This window comes from Rhineura floridana, chromosome 3 (genome assembly GCF_030035675.1).
Source record: "Rhineura floridana isolate rRhiFlo1 chromosome 3, rRhiFlo1.hap2, whole genome shotgun sequence".
In the NCBI taxonomy this organism is placed as follows: domain Eukaryota; kingdom Metazoa; phylum Chordata; class Lepidosauria; order Squamata; family Rhineuridae; genus Rhineura; species Rhineura floridana.
The window spans coordinates 13,829,562-13,847,164 of record NC_084482.1 but is presented as its reverse complement, the minus strand read 5'-3'; the positions used below and the strand labels follow the sequence as shown (position 1 = coordinate 13,847,164).

At 44.4% G+C, this 17,603-nt stretch overlaps 1 protein-coding gene across 7 annotated transcripts in view; it reads right to left on the bottom strand.

The window, feature by feature from the left end:
* Positions 1 to 1,180: 1,180 nt before the first annotated feature.
* HDAC7 (histone deacetylase 7) overlaps positions 1,181 to 17,603 on the bottom strand; it is a 225,268-nt gene continuing 208,845 nt past the window's right edge. For all 7 annotated transcript variants that reach the window (XM_061614534.1, XM_061614536.1, XM_061614533.1 and 4 more), the window contains 5 exons: positions 15,241 to 15,359; positions 11,649 to 11,782; positions 5,248 to 5,332; positions 3,043 to 3,175; positions 1,181 to 2,108 (listed from right to left, as the gene is read on the bottom strand). In XM_061614534.1, coding sequence (XP_061470518.1) covers positions 2,066 to 2,108; positions 3,043 to 3,175; positions 5,248 to 5,332; positions 11,649 to 11,782; positions 15,241 to 15,359 — 514 coding nt within the window. In that variant the 3' untranslated portion in view covers positions 1,181 to 2,065. The remainder of the gene's footprint in view (positions 2,109 to 3,042; positions 3,176 to 5,247; positions 5,333 to 11,648; positions 11,783 to 15,240; positions 15,360 to 17,603) is intronic.

The following is a 17,603-nucleotide window of genomic DNA, read 5'->3' as shown; positions in this document are numbered from 1 at the left end:
TCAGTGGAGGCAGAAGGTCCTAACTTCAGTCCCTGGCATCTCCATTTAGGGCTGGGAATGTCCTCTGTCTGAAACCCTAGGGAGCTGCTGCCAGTCAATGCGGACAATGATGAGTTAGATGAACCAACAGGCTGATTCAGTATAATACAGCTTCCTATCGTCCTAGGCCACCACCTCTCAGACATCAGTTCCTGCCTTCATCTATCCTCTCCTCACCCCACCTCTCATAGTGCTGCTTCACCCTGCTGTGTGGCAGGGCTGATCCTGATAGTGTCGTTGAAGTCTGAGAACATTTGAGAAATGGGAGCAGAGCTCAAATATGTGAAGAACTCTTGGCCACAAAAAGCAACATATTGGGGCTGCAGCAAAGGCTCTATTTACAGGTTGGTTTAGATCCAGTGGTTTCTATACATGGTCTGTACACTGCATCCTTCCCCCATGCCTTGGCCAGCCCCTCACCCTACCCATGCAGTGATGCAGCCCTCCTCCCTAAATCTGGCCAAGGGCAATGAGAATCAGGGCCCCTTTGAACACGATTATTTTCCCACATAGGGAATTCTTCAGTGTAGCAAAACAAACAGACAAAAAACCTGAAATGGCTTACAGAATATTTCCACGTGTGGCCAACACTCCTATGCTGGAAAACGGCTATTGACTGCAGCTTCCCAATACAGTAGGGCCCCACACCTACGGCAGGTTACGTTCCAGACCCCTGCTGAAAAGCAAAAACCGCTGAAAAGCGGAACTCACTGAAGAGGATGGCGCGCGACGCCTTAAAAATGCCATAAAAGCGGAACAAGCGCCGTATGAGTGGGGCTTTAGTCTAATTGCGTCTAATTGAGACCGCTGCACTAGCGAAGTGCCGTAAAGTGGGGCCCTACTGTATACGTATACTGCATGTACAACACAGCACAACAGATGTGTGGAAAAGTCAGATGTGTTGATTTACATGAAGATGGCAAGTGCTTTTTTGTTTGTAGGAAGTTTGTTGTGCCGGTAGCAGCCTTTTGACAGGTGAGAATTATCCCCCTTCCCACAAAGCCACAAAGAAGCAACAGCTATGGGGGATAGAAACTCTTCTCACCTGAATAATGGAGCATTTGCAGGAACACTGGCCTCCACATTTCTAAACATATCATAAGGACTTGAAGGTTGTGTGTTTAAAAAAAAAACAGGAGAAAACCCAAACAAATGAGATTTAAAAGAATCCAAATTCTGCATATTGGTTAGGATAACAGAGGACAAATTGCTCCCCCTCCCCCAGTTTGCTCTTTGGAAAAATGATGCTTGTTTTCATGGATCAGGGAAAACCAACCAGCTGCAAGCACCATAAGGTTGTGTATTTACATAGTGCCTTGATGATGGAGAAATGGTCAAGTCAAGGGCTTGAGTCCACAAGGAGGTGCAATTGTTCCCGCAAAGTTCTATGGAAAGTAGATGAAGTCTGTGTCTGTATGATCTATATATAGTGCAACTTAGGGAGGTTCTAGACCAAAAAGGTAGGCTTGGGACAGTGGTTAGCAGGAACCAGGCTGTATCACCAGTTTGACATCCAAACGTCTGATTCTGCAAGATCTCCCCTTGCAAAGCCCAGCTCCCTTGATGACGGAACATCCTGGTGTAAAGTAACAAAGCCTTGCTTAAAGAAAGTAAGGACAACAGTCCTCCTCAGTAGGGTCTCTCCAAGGGATATCTTTGGCTCTGGAGGGGAAAAGGCACCAACCCAACATCAGAGCACACTCTCCAGTTTTGGAGTCCATATCCAGTCCCCTGTGTCCCACTGGGCACCTTTAGAAGCTCAGATTTTCAGTCCAAGATGATCCCAGAGAGGACGTCAGGTTTGGGACTGCTGCTTGCACGGCTGAGTTCCACATGAGGCAGTGTCCAGGGTCACCAATTAATCCTGGGTGATCTGTTACATGCCCCTTCTACAGAGCCTCTGTCTGAACCTTGAGTCTGTTTAACATGGGTTAACGTGGGCTGCACGGCAGGCAGAGCCAGAGCTGTGATACGAGTGAGAAGCCATGAAAGAAACTGTGTTCCTGCACGAGGATGAAACAAGCCATCACTGGTTCATGGACTCTTCTTCCATAGGTTCATCCTGCTGCCTACAGCAGAGAAAGCCAGGAAATAACAGTTAGAACAATATATTTGTAAAATCATAAGGACCGTAAGATCCCTCCTAAGGAGCCAAGGAGGTAGGGCTCTCTATTGGAGAATGTTCCAGTTATGCAGATCACCTGGCAACCATCATATGTGTATTTGAAACTTCAAGGGTTGACTACTGCAATGCACTCCATATGGGTCTTCTCTTAACAACTGTTCAGAGGGTGCAGAATGCAGCCAAAGCCTACCTCCTGATAGGGGTGGGATGGGAGAACACATATAGTCTGTGCAATATAACTTCTGAATGGCTGTAGGTCAACATACAAACTGGCCTAGGAGTAAATTCATTTCCAGCCCCAAACATGGAGTCAGAACATAAGCATATGACCTCCTTATTTATTTCAGGTTGGAGGTGGGGAATAAAGTTGCCATGAACTGATTGGCTGGGACCACCAATCTATTTACTGGCTATATTTGCATCCCGTCCTTCCAAGGTAATCTCATTTTGTCCTCATAACAACCTTGTGAGGCAGACTAGACGCAAGGCCGCCCAGTGAATTTCATGAAGAAGGAGCATATGAATCCAAGTTCTCCAGATCTAAATCAAACATTCTAATACAATCGACCACCCTGGCTCTTTATAAAGTGGTGGATCTCCTTTCAAACTGTAGGACTCCACTGAACCAGATGCTGCAATTCTCAACAAGTAGCAGCTTTGAAATGTTTCATCTTGCTCTTTCAAGCAGATGCACTGTAGCCCATTCCTCAAAAAATGATTTGACGTGAGCTGCAGTGGGATTGGGATTTGGGAAAATTTCCTTCCAACCTTTGACCTAACTCCTCATCTCCATATTGCCTTCCCCAACATCCACAATGGGCAGCTTGGACAACCATCCCACACCTGACCGCTTTAATGGTCCAAGGAGGTGCAATCACCTTTTTTCTGCCATCACAGAAAGTGAGGCTAGTGCTGTCACAGTCTCCACCTCTTCCGTGTCATGGTGTTGCGCTTCCAGGAACGAATAGGCCACAGTGGGGGCAAAGCGCCGAACGGAGCTCCAGTACTGGCCTGCAATAGAAGAGGCAGGATCAGTGCCTGGTTTTTCACATTGTTCCCAAAGGGACCAATACTCAGAGCAATGAGGCAGGTTAGAACCTAAAACAGGAAACCCACTTGAGCCCAGGGAATGTACTTATAAGCATTGGAGCACATCGTCCCAACTCCACAACCTCTGGATGCTACCACATGAGTTGTAAATTGCAGTGTGTGATCAATAAGGACCAAACTAGACTTGATGTGAAATGCATCTTTGCATTTAATGTGTAGGGTTTTTAAAATATGCAAATTGCATCAGCTGCTCTTTGCATGATGGGATCAGAGCAGAGGTAGACAGAGAATTTAACATCTTCCCTCCACTGTGGTAGTCCTGAGGAAATCCCCATTTGACCCCTATGAGGAATTCTCCCCCCCCCAAAAAAACCCCACACCCCAGCACCTTCACAGGGAGGATTTTCAAAAGGACTGCAGCAGGTGCGGAAAGGGGCAAATTGCCACTCCATGCCTGCTCTGATTGCATTGATTATCAGCCCCCCAGGTGATGCAATTGCATTTTTAAAATCCCTGACCATTAAATGCATTTAACACCATATCTAGTTTGGCCCTCAGATCCCAAGGAGGCTGGACTAGACATGCTCTCTGCTACCTAGGATGGCCAGGTCCAAAAGAGGACAGGGCTCCTCCTGCACCTTTAATAGTTGTATAGAAGAGGGAATTTCTGCAGGAGTAGCTTGCATGACAAACTGAAATTCCCTCTTCTACACATCTATTTAAAGGTGCAGGAGGAACCCTGTCCTCTTTGCACCTGGCCACCTTAACACTATCTCTTTTCATCAGTGAGGGATGTCTCCACTTGGATTTCTCAGGCCTCATTTACACAGAAACAGCAGCTCACATCTTTTAAACTGTTCCTAGGCTTTTAAAACTCCAGACTGCCTATGAAAGGTTGCATGTTTGAATGCTTGGCCACAAGAGGGGAAATATCCCTACAGACAGAAAGCTAGTATGTCAGGGAGGATCCATCTTATTGACACCTAGTCCTCTATGTTCAGGGATTTTTTTTAAAAAAAATGGGGGGAGGCTTTCAATCATGCATTCCTTATCTGCAGTCCTCTGAGCAGCTCAGGTCAACATACATGGTTGTGCCTCCTCTCCAGCATCTGTTTTATCTTCACAACAACCCTGAGAGGAAGATCAGGCTATGACTGGCCAAAAGTCAGCCAAGGAAATACCTAGCTAAACTTGGATTTGAACCTGGATCTCCCTGGCCCTAGTCTGATACCAACCCATTACACCACAATGGCGCTTATTACCACAGTGAATAATAAAAATGCCAATGTTTTGTTTCAGTACTGTAAAATGATAAAAGTAAAGACAAGGCCCTGCACATAAGCTTGCATTCTACAACAGCGGTGGGGAACCTGTGGCCTTTCAGATGCTGTTGGACTACAACTCCCATCATGTCTGCCTGCTGGCAATGTTGTCTGGGGCTGGTAGAAGTTGGAGTCCAACAACATCTGGTTCCTCATTTGTGTCCTAAAAATGCAACAAAAAGAATTGAAAGAGTAAAAGCCAAACAAGAAAGTGGAGGATTAAGGGACTCAGTATGAAAATGCTTGACCAAAGAGGTAGGCACTGAAGCACTGCCTCAACACCATGACTGGGGGAGTCCATTCAATAACAGTGGGGGAGAATTCCCATGAGTAAGGCAGGTTGGAGATGCAAGAAGGTAAGCCTTGGCTTAAAAAGAAGTGAAACAGTCCAGAAACAATGTCCAAAACTGTTGCCATTGTCTTTGCCACTCTGTTGGCCTTCTCTAGGTTCTACTTGCTCTGGAAACTTGTTCTCTTTTCAGCCCTCTTCACTCCCAGCATTGATTTGCTGAGGGCCCTGCCAGTTTTATTAAACCCTAGGCATGCCCCACTGTTAAATTATCACTTCAAGCAATGCATTCCCTTGAGCTCTGGGATACCGAATGGGGTCCATAGTAAAAGGCAAGAGACAGAACCAGCTCCCACAAATTAGTCCATCCGTCCCACATGCCTTCCACCCTCCTGTGTAGGAAGGATGCCCCCCCTACTTACTTTGTACCCGGATCACTGCCTCCAAGGAGCGCACTGCGCTGGCGCTGGGTTTCTGCTGCATGGTCTCCTCTGGGAAGGGCTCCAGCTGTGGAACAAAACAGGCTTCTCAGAGTGTGCTCTGGATAGTTTGACAGTGCAGACCTCACTGTCTGCCTGGTCACAATTGCAACTGCATGTAAATTTACTCAGAGAAGAAAAAAGTTGCCTGCAGGCAACTGTTTTACCAAAAACGGTCCATACAGAGCAGGGGTGAGGCAACTTTTTTCAGCCTGAGGGCCACTTTCCTTTATGGAAGGTGTGAAGAAATCCAGTTTGTTCAAACTGTGCTTTAATGGGTATTGTATAAGATGTATTCTTCCATTTGTGTTTTAATGCATGTTGTAATGTGTTTGACGGGGGAAGTCTTCTGTCTGGTCAGGTGAAAGTTGGTTTAACTGTCATCTTAACTGACAGCTGAGGAGGGGTTGGAGACAGAACTCTCCGGATGCCAAAGAAGGATAACAAGTACGCATATTCTGACTGGTGGCTAGAGGGTTAGAATGTTCAGTTAGACAATGTGATTGGCTGGGGATGGACTAGAGGGGCCAGAAGAAGGGAATATACGGCTGGCTGCTGGTGGGTCTGGGTTGAGAAAGAGTGTGTGTTGCTTGTGGTGGACAGCAGAAGACGACAGCGGAGGAAGGAAGACCTGAGAGAAAGGCAGAGATTTGCTGGGGTAGCTGAACCACTTGGCTCAGGCTGAAACGACAAGGGGAGAATTTGTCTACAGTGGTAAGGGAGCAGCGAGAGGCACTTGGGAATGCTAGGCTCTGGTGTCTGGTAGGAGAGCCAGAGGAAGATTCCAGGACAGGACAGCAAAAACAGACGTGTGCTTCAACAGGTTAGTAGGAACTAAAACAGGGGCTCCAACAAAAGTCCTCAGTTACAGTGTTGAAGCTTAACTGGGGTGGAAGGCTGCCTTGGGGGAGAAACACACTTACTTTTCTGCCGGTTCTAGTGTGTCTCTACTTCTCTTTTCTAAAAATGATGCTAACCAAACTCCACCCCTTTTTACAGCAAAACCTGGTGGGAGCAGTTGAGTGGTTTTTTAAAAAAAAAAAACAGCTTCAAAGAGATTTTGCAACTGATCAGCAGATCAACCCATTCCCCCTCCAGGTGTGGCTAATGGAAACGCTTTGATCTGGTGATTAGTGTTTAAAAACTTAGTAACAGTAGTGTAAAATAAGCTGTATTTAAGTAACAAGTTACCCAAGTGTATACCATTTCAAGAGTCAGTACTAGATTAAAGTAACCACATAAGCTTATGCACTACATAATCTTGTAATAAATAAATGTTAATATGTTTGTCAAATATAGAACTATATCTGACTGGCTTTGTACCATGCCTACTTCCTACAGTAACTGTGGCTATTGCTAAGCTAAGCATGCAAAGGGTATAAGTGATACTAAATGGTGGTGGTATGGATATATGAAAACCACTGGAGTGGAAGCTAGGTTTTGTTAATAAAATAAGGAAATGGCCCCTCTTCCTTCCACAGAAGGGGCGAGAAACCTCTGGCCTGCAGATCTACTTAGGCTCACCAGGCTCGGTAGACCATTTTGGTCAAGCCGTGCCCACCTGCCTACATCTGATACCATGTATGGCGCAACGTATGGGGCAGGTAAAGACCTGGCTCAGCCAAAAGGAGGGCTGCACCCACCTGCAAAGTGCTATACACAGGGTTTTACAACCCAACAATCAGCTGATCATTGGGTCTTGTGAAGCCACTTGCAAAGCTCTCTGCAAGACTCAACAATCAGCTGATTGTCCAGTCTTGTGGAGCACTCTAGGAGAGATATGGGGCCAAGAAAGGACCACTTGACATCATTGTGATGTCAGGTGATTGACAGATGGGCATCCCCACCCACCTGTTAACTTGGTTCATAAGGAGTTGGAGAGATAACAACCTGGCCTGCTGGCCAGATCCAATTTTCCACCTTTACCTTAGGACAATCTTCCGAGAGATGCCTACTATTTGTGGGTGGTGGGTGTAGCCAGAGGCCAAAGTTGGTGGAGCACAGAAGTGACTCTTACCTTTGTATAACAGGCTACATGCCATTCACAAAAAAGTCAGATGTTTCTATACTCTCTCTCTCTCTCTCTCCCCCTCTTCCCATCCAGGCAAGCAAGCAAGCAAGCGGCATTCTTACAGTTCAAGGACATATTCCATCTAGGCAAAGACACCCAAGAAGGGTGCGGAGGTAGGCCAGTGAGGGCTCTGGCCTAGGGAGGGACTGTGGCATGGTGAGAGTACCAACGGCCAGACAGAGAGGTGATGGAGGATTTGGCTCCCAGGCCTGAGGTTCCCCATCCCTGATATAGTCTAACTGAATGACTGGGTTCATCAGCAAGTCCCGTCAATGCACACTGAAAGGTGAAACTGCCCAGAGGACATGAAAGAGAACCCTTGGTGCCAGTGTGTTGCTACCTGCAGTCTGAAGCAGTCTGTACCTGAAGTACAGTGTGATCACTTACTAATGCAATTATCGGAAGGGGAAACTACTGAATTGAGAATAATCCCAAGTGTGCGCATGTGCGCGTGTGCACATTGTATGTGAATGGGGGAATATATGCTTTTTATATTTTATATGTGAGGTGGGCAGCTAATCCCAGATTGAATGACATTTTAATAGAAAAATTGTTCTTGACTCTGCTAATTGGGAAACCAGTAGACCACTCAAGATTCTCTTCAATAGTGCTTTATTATTATGGTATATATGTGTTCCTAAATTCTTTTGTACATGTACCCAAACACACCTTTGTTGTAGCTTTTACTGTTCCTAAGTATTTTGAATTCTTTTCTTGTTCTTTATTTACTAATGTATTTTACTCTGGTAATTCTAAATTGTTTCCCACAAAAACAGGACTTTTGTAATTTAAAAGTATACTTTTCCTAAAAGAGAGTAAACAAAGAAAAGAAGAAGCATTCTTTGAAAGGTGGATGATAGTTGCTACAGCAAAAGGGCTGGTCTTGCACTTATTTTTCTTTTCCTTTTATCTGAATTTCACATATACGCTCATGGGGTCTGAACTGGCGGTGACCGACCAGGAGAGAGACCTCGGGGTTGTAGTGGACAGCATGATGAAAATGTCGACCCAGTGTGCGGCAGCTGTGAAAAAGGCAAATTCCATGCTAGGGATAATTAGGAAAGGTACTGAAAATAAAACAGCCAATATCATAATGCCGTTGTATAAATCTATGGTGCGGCCACATTTGGAATACTGTGTACAGTTCTGGTCGCCTCATCTCAGAAATGATATTATAGAGTTGGAAAAGGTTCAGAAGAGGGCATCCAGAATGATCAAGGGGATGGAGCGACTCCCTTATGAGGAAAGGTTGCAGCATTTGGGGCTTTTTAGTTTAGAGAAAAGGCGGCTCAGAGGAGACATGATAGAAGTGTATAAAATTATACATGGCATTGAGAAAGTGGATAGAGAAAAGTTTTTCTCCCTCTCTTATAATACTAGAACTCATGGACATTCAAAAAAGCTGAATGTTGGAAGATTCAGGACAGACAAAAGGAAGTACTTCTTTACTCAGCGCATAGTTAAACTATGGAATTTGCTCCCACAAGACGCAGTAATGGCCACCAGCTTGGATGGCTTTAAAAGAAGATTAGACAAATTCATGGAGGACAGGGCTATCAATGGCTACTAGCCATGATGGCTGTGGTCTGCCACCCTAGTCAGAGGCAGTATGTTTCTGAAAACCAGTTGCTGGAAGCCTTAGGAGGGGAGAGAGTTGTTGCACTCAGGTCCTGCTTGCGGGCTTCCCCCAGGCACCTGGTTGGCCACTGTGAGAACAGGATGCTGGACTAGATGGGCCACTGGCCTGATCCAGCAGGCTCTTCTTATGTCCTTATGTCCTTATTGGAAAATACTACCAGCATGGGAGCCCAATGTGGTATCATGGGTAGTTACTGCTTCATGCAGGGATTTTTTAATTTTTTTAAAGCTTAAAACTGCACGGGGGGGGGGAAGGAATAGCCACGGGTGCCACTGTCACATAAAGACTGAGTCACTATAGCGTGGTACAGGGGCAGCCAATGTGGTGCCCTCCAGATATTGTTGGACTACAACTTGCATCATCTCTGACCATTGACCATGCTGGCTAGGGGTGATGGGGACTGTAGTCCACAACATTTGGAAGGCACCGCATTGGCTACTCTTGGTGTAGCAGGTAGAGCAGTGATTCCTGAATGGTGTGCCAGAGCACACCAGCACTGCAAAACAATTGCTAATGTACTGCAAGAAATAAACTTGGTGAGGGGCCATAGCTGAGAGGTGACAGAACATGCTTTGCATGCAGAAGATCTCAGGTTTAATTCCTGGCATCTCCAGTTAAAACAGGGCTGGCGAAGCCCCACGCTCATCCAGCCCCCCTAGCAATTCTTTCTGGCCCCGTTAAGACTTCACCAATCTTGGTGGTGGCATAAAGATTTTTTTTTAAGTAGACACAGAGCTAGGAGGAGAGGTTTACACCTCTCTGCCCAGCCCAGTGCTGCAATGGAGATTTAAATTGCCCCACTGCAGTGCTGGGCTGAGGCTTCAATGGAGCTAATAGCTGGGGTGGGGTGGGGAGTGAGGGCTATGCTTGTGTGAAAAAATGTGTGTGTAGAGTGTGGGGTGGCCACACCCACCAGTGGCACGCAGCCCTTGGATGTTTGGCCAAAGATGAATGCTGCCCTTGGGCCAAAATAGGTTAGACACCCCTGAGTTAACAGTGCAATACTGGGTAAGACAGACAAATAGTCTGACCTGGCACAAAGTAGCTTCCCGTGAGCTCAGTTACATAATTAGTTTGTGTGAACCCCAAATACCCACCTCTAGAGGGGGCTGTCAGTTGTTTTTTTTTAAATTGAATTTATTAGTCGCCCATCTGGCTGGCTGTCCAGCCACTCTGGGCGATGTACAACATACGCATACAATACATAGGCATTAAAATCTAAAAACAATGAAGATAAAATCCAAATTGCATCTCTGCATGATCTACTGCTCTGGCTGTTTTGCTTCCTTCCAACTGGCCTCTGCTGGTGGTGGGTAATTCCGCCAAGCGTTGGCAACAGGTGCGATTGGCACATTCAACCACTCCTGATGCAGAGACGTAGCACAATTAGCTGCCCTTGGAGAGGCTGTTGTGTCTCTGCAGGAGTCACTATCCTGAGTTTGCCTCCTTCCAATGAGGAGGCATGCTCAGAACAATGACTTGTGCAGAAAGTCAAGCGGTAGGCTTTCCTGAGAGCATGTATTTCTCATACTCTAAAAGTAAATATTTTGAGGTGCAAGAGAAAAGGGTGTCTGCGATTTTAAGTATATGGGAGGGGGAAGGAACTGTGCATTAAGTATCAGAAGTTGGGGAAAGACTGAGACAGAGGGTCATTTTGGCCTGGAGGTCTCGCGTTAGATGTCTCTTTTTGACTGAGGGCAGTTTGCTGAGGGCAAGTCACTCTTTAAGCTTAAGCTACATCACAGATTTGCTCCGACAAAAGAAAAGGGAGGGAGCTCTTAAGCTCCATGGAGAAAGGGCAGGATGAACGTGTGATAAGATATATAAGAAGACTTTATCACGTCGGTGTTAGTTTTCCTTCTGTTTAGAGTTTTTAGATTTTAGCTGGTATCTCCCAAGGCACTACAAAAGCCTTGAAAAACTGGGTTTGAAAGAGAAAAATAAAGATGTGCATCAAGAGGTGCCCAGGTTGAGGAACAGCTTGCCTCAGAAGACCCAACTGGCCTCCTCTTTATGAACATTTTGAAGCACTGCTAAAGTCACCTTTTCTGGGATTGTCACCCTAGTCCAGGGTTGGGGAACCTCAGACTCGGAGGTCAAATGCAGCCCTCCAGGCCTCTCTGTCTAACTCATGAGACTCTCCTCAGGCCATGCACCCTCCCCTGCCTTGCTCTGCAGGCTCCTGGAGTGTTTTTGCCTGTCTGGAAGGTGCCTTTAAACTCCGGTAATACTTCCTGCTTGCCTGGCTGGAGGACAGAGAGGGACGTGTGAGTGTAAAGAAAACACCTTACTGCCCAAAGGGCAAATTCAGATTAATTGCTCCCTCACCTTTATCTCTGGCCCTGCCCACCACTGGCATGTGGCCCTCAGAAGGTTTCTCAGAAGGGAATGTGGCTCTCAGCAGAAAAAGGTTCTCTACTCCTGCCCTAGCCCCAATTGTAAGGAAGCCAAAATATGTGTCCCCGTGCCTCCTCTGTTTTGCTGTGTCTGCTTTCGACTGTGAGCCTCCTGGGGCAGGGACCTGTCACCCCTGTTTTTTGTAAATCACCTTGTACATAGATGGCATTTGACTAAAGAAATATTGATAACCCCTGGATGCTCCCCTCGGTTCTGCTAAGCATGAGTTCCCCCTACCTCGTTACCCAGAAGGGCAGAGACACAGGCTTCTGAGGCATCGCAGATGGCCGTCAGATTGTGGCCACCTTCCAGGGCAAGCACAAGAGCACCTCCAGCCACATTCATCAGCTGCCGGGTCATGTAGCCAAAACCTGGGGAAAAGCCAAAGGAGATGGGATCATTAGACCTGATGGTATTCACTGACAGAGAACCCTTCAACCCTGTCACATCCCTTTACATTCAGGCTGCCCCCCCCCAAAGACTTGGACTGTCTCAACTTCTCCCTCTCTCTGGCAGAATATCCTCCCTGGTTACATGTGTGGATGTGGCTGATTCAGAAGGCAAGCTCTGTAACTTTTTTTTTCAACCAATGATGACATCTATGGTCAGTCCAGATTGAAGTGGACATGATGAATCAATGAATCATCATATTTAGCATCCCCTCCCCTTCTGCAAATTATCTTATTGAAGTCTTGGCAGTAGAGTGCAAAGCAGGCATGGACAACCCCTCCTCTAAACTCATCCAAGACATAGCAAATGAGTCAATGGATTCATTTTCAGGACCAACTGGTAGCAAATCCAGACTCTGGTTCAGAATCCTAGGCATTGATATCTTGTTGTGGCCTTCATGCTGTAAACAGGCTCTTCCTGCTTACCTATCCTGTAGTTCCTGCTTCCTCAGACCCCACCACACATGACCTGTAGTGCCCAGGTTTACATACCCTGCTGCGGCTTTTGCTGCCGTGAACCTTCAAAGTACCCTCACCTCAGGCAAGTAAAACAGGTGGTGGTGAGAAGGAGCCCTCCTCCCCTGCCATTCACAGTGTGAAGGGCACAGCAAGATTTGAGGCCTATAGACTCTGATCTGTGATGGGGATGTCATAATCTTGGTGATGATGTCATCATTTCAGACCAAACCTGGACCCCTGAGCAGACAGACTTTGCAGGGCATGGAGGCAGATTCCCAATTATCGGGACTTCCGGGAAGGGTGACTTCGCTTGTGCCTGCTTTTGAGACGGGCTCCCGCCGCAGAAGAAGCTTATTCAGATATCAATCAGTCAGAACATTTTTTTTTTGACTGATGAAATTTCTCCCGGGCAGGGAGAAACGTAGAGATCAACCTCAAAAGCCTGTTTTTGTTGGGAGGACTGGATTTCATTAATTTATGAGAAAAGGTCCAGCCAGCAATGCCGGACGGACTTCCGAACAAGCTCTATCTGATTAATGCGATACGTTTATCTTTTCTTCAAAGAGAAAACGGACTAACAGGCAAGCACCCTTCTTTCTATTATTTTTTTTACTTGGTTTAAATTGTTGCAGCAAAAAGAGATTTGTCAAATGAATCAGCTTTAAAGAACTTCTGGGTGAGCTATAACTCTTCTCTGTTATTCACAAAATTAACAGCTTATCTCTGTTTCTATTGCAAAAAGCTGTCCTGGAAGTGCATTCTAAAGATATAAACAGAAGAGGGATTTCTATTCCGAGGAACATTATATTGTCTGGGACTATTCTCTTTTTGGTCTATTTTATTTTGACGAATCTGCTTCTTCACGACGCCACTAACTGTTTTGATGCTGGGAACTAAATTTGTTTTGTATTCTTGAACATAGAGAGATAAGGCAGGCTGCTCTGTTTATACTGTGATGTCATCAAGCCTGGAATATTAACCCAATTGTTGCTGAAATAAGAAGTGGTTCTTCTTTATTTTTGTTTTGTTTTGTTTTTGTGGTTTTAAAAATGGCAATCAAGAAAGTGGCTGAGAATCTGGAAGTAATTATGTTTCAGAAAATAATGGATGAGATTGAGATAACGAAACAAACCCTGCGACAGGGCAGTAAGGAGCTGAAAATGGAACTGAGCAAAATGACGCAGGAGCTTAAAGAAATAGGGGATCCTGTGAGAGAGGAGAATGAGATCAGAGATGAGAAAAGAAAAAATAAAGGGAAGATACAAGCCCTGGAGATTGGAACAAATGTGGAATTGGAAAAAGATCTGGAGTTTATGGATATTAGAAATAAAATCTACTGTTTGGAATTTAACGTTATCTCTGAAGAAATTAATGAAGATATTAGAGATAAAGTTATCAATGGCTTGGATAATCTTCTGGACTGGAATGATGTGATGGAGCTTGATATAGAGAAAATCTATGGAATTAACTGCAGCCATGTGACAATGGAAAAACTCTCAAGAGATGAGCCAGTGCATTCTGTAAAAAAGAAGAACAGAGATATGACTTTACAACAATATTTCAGCAACTTATTCAGAATTGATGGCAAGAAAATATTTGGGATAGAGGAAATTCCCATCAGACTCTTATTATATGACTATGGCTATGACAGCAAGATTATTATGGAATACTGATAATGGACGATTGGACACTGAAATTACTGGACTTAACAGGACTATTGAAGATGGAAGATGGAATTAATATGGATAATGGAATAATGGCTATTGAAATTATTGGACCTAACAGATTTTGATGAGATGGATTAATCGATATGTTTATTTGGACTATGGTTATGACAATAAGATTATTATTATTATTAACGAGATGGATTAGTCGACATGTTTATTTGGAGAATTTGTTTAATCATTTTTGTTTTGTTTTGTTTTTTGTCTTTGAATGTTTTATGATTTTGTTTTGTATGTTTTATGAAAATTTGAATAAAAATTATTGTAAAAAAAAAAAAAAGAGGCAGATTCCCAATTATCTGGCAAAATATTCTTGATTATGCAGTCTGTCAGCATCTTAAATTCCTTCAAGCAGAAATGAAAAGTAGACTGTGTTGTAGCATGGGAAACGTCGGGACTATTTCGCCAACAAAGAAGGTTTAAGGAAGCACACTGTTGTTATGTAGCTCATTTAGTGTCTAACTTCATAGCTTCAGGGAATCCTTCCCACAGCAACTTCCTTGCAGATCTGCCACTACAGAACCTTTGCAGTGGATTCTGGGAGGTGTTCTAAGTTACACACACAGTTCCTGTGAGGCTCTAGCAGGCTTCTTTAGCATCACTATCCCTCTGGAAAGACAGAGAGAGGCCCTGGAACATACCCAACCACTTCTCTATAACGGGATTTCAAGAGGAATCCTGGAGTTGTGGGCAAACTGTCTTCCAGGGAAACTTGTCTACTATTACTGTTCTTCTTCAGGAATTCCTGGTAATCTTCCAAGGAACCCCAGGGTTTGTAAACTACACTGACAGCCAGTGTGGTGTAGTGGTTAGAGTGCTGGACTAGGAGTTGGGAGATCAGGGTTCAAATTACCACTTAGTTGTGAAACTCACTGGGTGACCTTGGGGCAGTCACTTTCTCTTAGTCTAACCTACCTCACAGGGTTGTTGTGAGGATAAAGTGGGGAGGGGAAGAACCATGCATGCCACCTTGAGCTCCTTGGAGGAAAAGTGGGATATAAACGTAATATCGAATAAATAAAATAATACGGTGTATTAAGATGTGCACTCAAGTATTTTCTTCCTTAGCAATCATCCAAACAGCTGGCTAGGTGTTGAAGTGACCTGCTCTTAGCAGACTGTATATTCTGCCTAGCTCAGACACTGCTGGCTTCCCTTGCCAACCACAACCTGAGGGTAATGCTGATCATGCCTTACATTTGGCTGAGACTTTGTAGCCTCCCAGTGGGGGAGGATGGCCATCAGCTGCATCAAAGCCTGCGGACACTAGCACCACATCTGGTGAAAACTCATGGGCAATCGGCATCACAACCGTCCTGCAGAGAGGGAAAAATAACAACCACCAATCTAGGTTGGCTAGCACCATTTGCACTGTGCAAGGATACTGAATGCTCCTGACTTCTGCTCCCAGGGTAAAACACAACATGTTCTAGCTATAATGATGGAACATTTATTATTATTATTATTATTATTATTATTATTATTATTATTAGTAGTAGTAGTAGTAGTAGTAGTAGTAGTAGTAGTAGTAGTAGTAGCAGTAGCAGTAGTAGTAGTATCAGTAGTAGCAGTGTCCCACCCTTCCTGGAGCCCAGGGTGCCAAACACATCAACAAAACAACAAGAAGAAAAGTACAGGAATACCCCGCTTTACGGACCTTCACTTTACGGACACTCGCGAGTACGGACATATTTACAGTAGCACCATTCCCGTTTACGTACACTCGCTTCGCAAAAACGGACACTTAATGTCATGACGCCACCGCCCGATCAGTTTCCAACTACAAACTTTTTTCTTAAAATAAGGCCTACTGTGTTTATTTTAGTAATAAATGTGTTACTTACATCAGTTATGCCCGTATATGACAATTGCAGTGCAGTATATGCATCAATAAGTGAAAAAAGGTAGTGCCTCACTTTAAGTACATTTTCGATTTACGTACTTGCTCTGGACCCATTGCATACGTTAATGTGGGGTATTCCTGTATTCTAAATATAGTTTAAAACATTCTAAACACAATTACTGTTAAAACATTTTAAAACACAGTTGCAGTTAAAAATATTCTAAAGCACAGTTACAATTAAAAACATTCTTTCTTCAGTGATTAAATCCCTACAGAAAATTCTGCAGTGAGAATTTATGACTTTCAGACTCTCCAAATGGATCAAGTTTGCTTACTTTCTCTAATTTTCCATTATTTATTCTGCATTTCTTTCTTTCTTGTGCATGGCAATAATTTAATTTGTTCTTTGCAAATCCTGTCAAGGAGCAAGAACCTCAACAGGGTGTGGTCTGAAGCGTCTGATCATTCAGCCACATTACTGAAGCTAAGCAAGTCTGGATTGGGTCACTGACTAAATGGGAAACCACCTGGATCCCCATGAATGCTGTCTTAAATTCCATCCCAGAAGGAACGTGGGATACAAATGAAATAAAGGAATGAATAAAATCCAGGACACAGAAGTACCACCCTCTATAACTTCTGGAAATCTTAAGACCAACATACACAAGACACTGAGCCACATAGGATTTCCCCCCCCCAAAGGTACTGCTTTTAAAATGGTTATTACAAAGTGCAGCCACAGGGCTGAATTGTGGAAGGAACATAGGCCAGCAATAGAGTGTCTACTTTAAAAAAAACAAAAACAGCTTTTATTATAGCTTTTGAACAATTAAATGTAACATACAAAAAAAAAGAAAGTTGAAATAGGAAAGGGGGTTAAGGAATATAAATTGTTAATACTACTATATTGGACTGCTGACTCTGATGCACAAAACTCAAGAAAATGCTGATCAACTGTTGACAGAGCTCCTGCTTTGCCTGCACAAGGCCTCAGGTTCCATTCCAGGCAGGCCTGGGAAATACTCCTGCCTGAAACCCTGCAGAGTTGCTGCCAGTCAGTACAGACAACGCTGAGTTGGATGTATAAGGCCGTTGCCTGTGTTCCTACTCTGCCTTTGAAAATCTGAGGCATGTATGTCTTAATCTTTTTCTGGAAGCATTCCTTCCACTCACTTTATTTATTTATTTTTCATCTAGAGGGGTGGGAGGTCAGAGCAGGGAATTTTCAGCAGACAAATCTCTACAAGGGAAGGTGAAGAAACACCCTCCCACCTAGCATAAATCTTCCAAAGGAGACTGATGCCACTGTAGCGGCATTCTCGAAACTAACAACCCAAAATAACACACCCACCAAACCCAAATAAACAGAACTTTGGGGAATTTCAGCAACCTTTCTGGCTTCCGAGATATTAGGAGGCATTGTCCACAGACGTTTTCAAGCCCCCTTTAGCAACATCAGGGGCAGAAACTTGTTTTCTCTCCCCCCTCTCAGAAATTGAGTGGTTTATTTTGAGAGTTGAATTCTACACCCAGTTCTACCATCTGCATTTTTTGTTGAGTTCCACACACACCCCGGGTACATCACTGTTTTCTCCCTGCTCCTCTTCTCCTTCAGACCGTTTCATGTGCTTTGAGCTCAGCCTCCCTTCCTTCCCCTTGATTCTCAGCCAAAGGCGAACAGTTTCTCAGCCTTTTGTTACGAGACTTGCTTTCTAGG